A 6,525-nucleotide genomic window follows, 5' to 3' on the forward strand; every position below is an offset into this window, starting at 1 on the left:
AAGAAAACAGAGCACGTACCTAGATTCGAACAGAATATAAAAGTTGGGTCGTCGGAAACTTGCAACAAACCGGAAATAACAATGATCTACATATACTAGACGGAATGAAATGAAAACACGAAGGCTAGGCATAAATTTAAACTAACTCTGCTCGGATTCACGTCGGATGCTTAATCCACACCGGATCCAAACGATCCGAACCAAACAACAACCTCAATCAACTCCATAACTTCCGATCTAACAGATCTGAACCGATCAACTCCGAATTTTAACGATTCCACTCAACTCAGCTACAACACCAAATTCAAACCTCCGATTCAACCAACAACAAACTCTGATCAACCCGATACAGTCATTACTCTGCACAGATTCAGTGAACAATTGCGAAACGCATCCAACACAAGTAAACTAACTCAAACTCCAGATAATCACAGAAATGAAATCAGAAATCAACATCAACGACATGACAGAAAATTAAACTTGCATTAAACACAGAAATATTCAGTAAAAAAAGAGGGCCGAGCTCCAAACAGCGAAGCTCGGTGAAATCCACAAAATACGAGAAAATAAAATGGAACTTATTTTTTCGCCCTCGACAGGACGGTGTTACAACCCAACTGAAATGCGAGAAAGTGAAAAGTGAGAGCAAACCCCCAGAATTTCCCTCTAAAGAACCCAAGTGTGTAAAAGAAAAAGTGAGCTTCGAGCCACAGACTGTTAATGAGGCCTCCACCGAGAAGGTCCCTCCAGAATGCATGCTTTCTCCTTTATATAGGCGCGGACTTAATCTTCTAGAACCTTCGTAGAAATCTCCATTCTACCCTTCGGCTCCGAGATTTCCTCCGTCTTGCAATTTTCCTCCATAATGCTCACTTCTTCGCCAGTTTCCTCGGACATGTGATTGTCCTCTTCTTTTCCTGGGCCTGGCGAAATTCTTTTACACACCTGGCTTAAAACGTGTGTTAGACCCAGTAAATCCTCGAATTTATCCCCTGACCTATGCATGAAATTAGCCTTATCAATATCACAAGGAACTTTTTCTTTCTGTTTTTCTTTACTTAAGTAAGGCATCTGATCTTCGATGAAAACCACGTTCCTACTTATCACAACCTTTTGATTACCAGGCTCAATGCATCATAGCCTGTAACCTTTTACCCCTCTGATATCCCAGCATCATACATTTGAGTGCCTGAGGTCCAAGCTTACTCTTCCGACATGAGCATATACTGCACAGCCGAAAATCCTTTTCCACGAACCCCAAACACAAATCAAATGTCAGCAATCCCATTCACTAAGGAATGGAAAGATTCAATATCAAAACTCGTGAAAGGCCCACTATCAAGAATATATTTTACTGTCATTCAGACCAATCAGAAATTCTTAAATATTCTCAATCATTTTGAACATTCTCTTCATTTTCTATCCACGGTGCACCCACAGATGAGTCTACTCTAATGGTGGTGCATAATTATTAGAAATAAGATTATTAAAATTTAAAACCATCAGTTTCCAACACTATGTATTTTCCTTTTCCAAATTCATGCATGACTACTATAGTACTCCTATTATTGGTTCATGTTAAACCATATGCCTATTTTCCAAATGCATATATAGATGTGATAAACAAAATTTCACTATTATTTAGTGATTGAAATAATGTTAAGTATGTTATATTTTAATTTAAGAAACGATTAAATAAATTAAAAACGATAATAATATTAATTCTAGCAGTAAAATAAAGCACTTCATCCCTCATCAAAATTATCTCAAAATTTTAAATATACTTATCTTTCTCGACATAGATTATTTTTTGCAAAAAAATATAGTAGTATCAATTTAAAGATAATTTTATAAGGATTGAAATGGGACTGGATTGAAATTTTTGTCTAATTGTGTTGATTTTATGAAAACCACTGAAATTACTAGTTTCTAACAAATTGGTAATTTTACCCTTTGTTGATATTTAGCATACAACTTATTGAAATTCATTAAATTTAATCTTATTCAGTCGTTTTAAGATCTAATGGTCTGGAATTGTTCTTAGTTATATTAGAGTACTAAATCTATTGTCCGCATTTTATTGTGTTCCACTGATAATTTCACTACTTGCCACAAATTGACACTTTGTATTTTTTTTAAGTAGTACTTCTAATTTATTCCATTTTTTTATAAAAGTTATTATTATGAATGATAACTTCAAAAGTAGGAGTAATAAATTTCATTTTTATTATAAATATTTTTACAGTAATTAATTTAGTATTATTGGATGTAAATGTAATGCCGATATATGGGATATTGAATTTCATTCGGTCAGAAGCTCTAATGTTTGGCTGCTGATCAAACATTTAATAAAGTCAAAAGACCGAATTTAGTCTGTCCATAATAGAAAAATAATATTTATTACAGTGCCAAAGTGTCACGGGGTATATAAATCTTGAACTAATTTTTATTTTCTTTGTGGAAAACTTCTAATCAAGAACTTAAAGGTTGAATTCGTCCTATATATGTTATATTTAAATATAATTATTGACCTGAAGGAATAGGTTAATCCTAAACTTAAATCATTATTTTATTGAATTTGGTCTGCTGCCTCTAGCAGAAATTTAGAAAATGGATAGTAACCCAATAATCGCTCTTCTAGAAATCGTGGAAATGGATACTCACCCAATAATAGACGAACAATATTTTAGGTAATTAATGCTAAAATTATCTATAACAGTTGATAGTATTCATAGGAATTCTTGATCAGCTAGTCAAATTTGATCAGCAACTGAAGCACTACTTAATTCTTACCTTCAACTATTGCCTCATTTACTAAGTCAATCCACATTAACAACAATTGGCTGCCAACCAACTGAACAATGCCATATTTATTTAAACCCATAATAGTACTCCTACTACGTGTGACATGTCTATATATACACACACTAGAACTAAAAGTTGATCACCACATCATCAACCAAATACATTCTTAGTATTTGTGCTTTTTTGCTAAGGAAAGATGTTTCTCTCTACAATTTTTGCTCTGGTGCTCGGATTCATCGTCTACCTCTACATTTCTCTGGTGGCAAATCCCAGAAAGATACAAAAAGCGTTGAAGAAACAAGGAATCAATGGCCCTCCTCCAAAAATCCTCCTCGGTAACATCCTCGAGATCAAGAAATCCCGGGACGCTGCCACGAATGCTGCTGCCAAGTCGGGCCCCCCAGCCGTCCACAACACCGCCTCCGTATTCCCATTTTTGGAGCTATGGAGGAAGCAATACGGTATGATGCATCAGTCATTTTAAAATGTTCATGCATGCTAATTTAACTTTTTTTTTCTCTTTTAATTAGGTCAAATGTTCACATTTTCTCTGGGGAATCTGCAAGTTCTATACGTGAGCGATCCAAACGTCGTGAAGGAGATCACAACGACGACGTCTCAGGACTTGGGGAGGCCTGCTTACCAGCAGAAAACATTTGGCCCTCTTCTTGGACAGGGCATCTTGACATCCAACGGTGCGATTTGGGCACGACAAAGAAAGATCATGGCTCCCGAGTTGTTTATGGACAAGGTTAAGGTAAGTAAAATAGTTAAAACACCCACTTTCCTTAGTGAATTTGTTATGGATTCTAGTGTCTCACATCGATTATGTAAGACTATTTATGTAGGAATTATGGCCTAGACCAACAAAGACGTTGAATCTTAAAGGGGTCGTAAGAGGGTCAATGTTTAGACTTTATTACCCCACACATCGGTCGTTTAAGGCAATTACATCTTGTCTAAGAGATTATTTATTTTGGGATGAATTCTCATGTTTAGTCTATAATAGAATTGCAAAAAATACTATACTCATAATTTAGAATGGATAGAGTATTTTTGTATTTTTTTGGTCAAGAAAATACTACTAGTACTAAGTCAGGGATGGTGATGCAGGGAATGATGAGCATAATCTCTGAATCTGCCGACACAGTGGTGAATACATGGAAGCAAGAAATCGAAGCCAACAATGGTGGAGTTCTTGACATCGCTGTCGACAGTTACATGAAGAGATTTTCAGGAGATATTATTTCGAGAGCTTGTTTTGGAAGTAATTATACTAAAGGACATTATATTTTCTTGATGCTTGGGGCTCTCCAAGAGCTTGTGTCCAAGAAAACAATGTCTGTTGGCCTTCCCGGATTAAGGTATAACTAATTATATAATGACTAATTAATGGACTGAGCAAAAAATAATCTTTCTCGTGTATATATATAGGCATCTTCCGACAAAGAGCAATAGGAAGATATGGGCTTTGGAGAAGGAAATCCGGACATCAATATTGAAGCTTGTAAAGGAGAGGGAAGAGGCTGGATACGAGAAGGATTTGCTTCAAACTCTTGTAGAAGGAGCAAAGGGGACTTATTCAACATCTTCTGCGATGGATCAGTTCATTGTCGATAACTGCAGAAACATATACTTAGCTGGCTTCGAGACATCCGCCATTTCAGCTTCATGGTGTTTAATGTTGTTAGCTTCAAACCCCGAGTGGCAAACGCGCATTCGGGAAGAAGTAGAGCAAGTGTGTCGGGGGCAGGTCCCCGACGTTGACATGCTTAGTAAAATGAAACAGGTTAGATGAGACGATATGTCATTTACTAGTTTTATAATAAAATGTGAGTAAGATAAAAGAAATATTAGTTTGAGTTTTATATGTTTGTGTTTGTTGCAGTTGCATACCGTGATTCAAGAGACAATGAGGTTGTATCCACCGTCGCCAACCCTTGCTCGGGAGGTGTCAAAAGATATGAAGATAGGGAACGTGCACGTGCCAAAGGGCGTGAATGTGTGGACCATGGTGGCCACGTTGCATACGGACCGTGACATATGGGGTCCGGATGCTCTCCAATTCAAGCCGGAGAGGTTCCAAAATGGGATCTCGGGTGCTTGCAAGAGCCCCAAGTGCTACATGCCCTTCGGGTTTGGACAACGTGTGTGTGTCGGGCAACATCTGGCCATGGTGGAGCTTAAGTACCTCATGGCTCTAATCATCTCCAACTTCTCCTTCACTTTGTCTCCCAAATATGTTCATAAGCCAGAGATGACCATGATGATAGAGCCTAAGCATGGAGTTCACATTTTAATTAACAAGATATGATTAAGAAGAGTACGAACAAGTTGCTTTTTGTGTTGGTTATTCTATCGAATAAGTTTGTACGCAAATAAGTGGTTTTTCTTCTTCTTTTGTATGCATTTAAGATGGTTAATTAGTTGGTCTTATTTGTCATCTCTAACTTAATTGACAATGTATTGAAATGGGAAATTCAGCTGGTCCTACATGGCTGCATTATTATATAATTTGCACATTTATTTACGTAGCTAGTGGAAGTAGGCCTAATGATTGATTGAGGGGTGTGCTCGAGTGGCATGGGACTCGTCCATCCTTAACCAAGTGGTCAGGGGATGGATCATTGCCTTTGAGTATGAAGCAGCCTTAAATCCTTGAGTCAGTTCTCACCCATCGAGGTGCCTACAAATCAATGCGTAAAATAGTTATTGGGTCAGTTGTCTCTTCCATCGAGATGTCTACAAATCAGTGCGGGAAATAGTCATTGGGCTCACCGGTAGATACCTTTGGTAATTAAAAAAAAATCCATAAGATCTAATTTAAGTATAAATGACTTTTTGTCATTATATGGTAAGTTTAAGGAATATTCGACTAAATTTATTTAAGCCATTATTTCTGTTTTAGTAATATTTTAATCAAATGTTTCAACATGTTAATATATGAGTTATCAAAGCATTTTAATTTTATGCTTATACTACTAAATTTTTTAAAATAAGCCTAAGTGAGGTGTGTGACATTATAAGTTCTTTTTATTTTGTAATGAGAAATAAGGCGGCCATCACATTCATTCTTAACACTACCCGTTTGATAAGTTAGTAATGCCAAGATATAGATATTTATCTAGTCATTTCTAAATATTTGATATTATAGATATACTACCATACAAGCCTGTGTTTTTCCTAAGGCCCATCTAGAGCCCGCAGATAGACATTCAAAATAAGGCGATATGTATCCTACAAAATACGTCGGATAGCTTTCTGCTTTAGCTTGTGTATGGAGAATTATATTTTTCTCTCTTTCATACCCTTTTGTCATTAATATTCCAACAAACTTTTCATCCAACTCTATTTAAGTAAATCACAGTTGTAATATGCAAAAAAAAATTCATCTAGTGAGTGTTCATTCATTATCGTATCTTCCTCTATTTCTCTCAATTCTTCTTTTTCATGATGAAATTCTTAGTGAGTTATCAATTCGTTGCATATTGCTATTGTTTACTGTTAATTTTTTTCCCCAATTCAATATTACTGATGAGTTTTGTTGGGTAAGGTTGATTGGGAACGAAAGAAAAAAATAGGTTTTTTAGCATCTCTATTTGAGGCTTAAATTCTGCACTAGTGACTTGAAACTCTTCTTCTAGATGAATTGTGCAAAACAAAATGGAACTAGTATGTATTTGATTTCACTTTCTAGAGTGATAAACTAGTAGTACTATT

At 36.1% G+C, this 6,525-nt stretch overlaps 1 protein-coding gene across 1 annotated transcript; it reads left to right on the forward strand.

Moving 5' to 3' along the window:
• The first annotated feature begins 2,959 nt into the window (after positions 1-2,959).
• Positions 2,960-5,314, forward strand: LOC121793883 (cytochrome P450 714C2-like). The gene is made up of 5 exons (XM_042191907.1): positions 2,960-3,266; positions 3,336-3,562; positions 3,919-4,169; positions 4,240-4,594; positions 4,694-5,314. The coding sequence occupies exons 1-5, from the start codon at positions 3,002-3,004 to the stop codon at positions 5,117-5,119; spliced, it is 1,524 nt and encodes a 507-aa protein (XP_042047841.1). The 5' UTR covers positions 2,960-3,001; the 3' UTR covers positions 5,120-5,314.
• The last annotated feature ends 1,211 nt before the right edge of the window (positions 5,315-6,525 follow it).

The sequence above is a fragment of the Salvia splendens genome, chromosome 3, assembly GCF_004379255.2.
Source record: "Salvia splendens isolate huo1 chromosome 3, SspV2, whole genome shotgun sequence".
Taxonomy (NCBI): Eukaryota; Viridiplantae; Streptophyta; class Magnoliopsida; order Lamiales; family Lamiaceae; genus Salvia; species Salvia splendens.

Bases quoted from the DNA above. Each gene is read 5' to 3' on its own strand.
- LOC121793883 (XM_042191907.1), top strand. From the start codon at position 3,002: ATGTTTCTCTCTACAATTTTTGCTCTGGTGCTCGGATTCATCGTCTAC. The intron at 3,267-3,335 runs GTATGATGCATC...TCTTTTAATTAG, and splicing joins GCTATGGAGGAAGCAATACG to GTCAAATGTTCACATTTTCT. The intron at 4,595-4,693 runs GTTAGATGAGAC...TGTTTGTTGCAG, and splicing joins TGCTTAGTAAAATGAAACAG to TTGCATACCGTGATTCAAGA.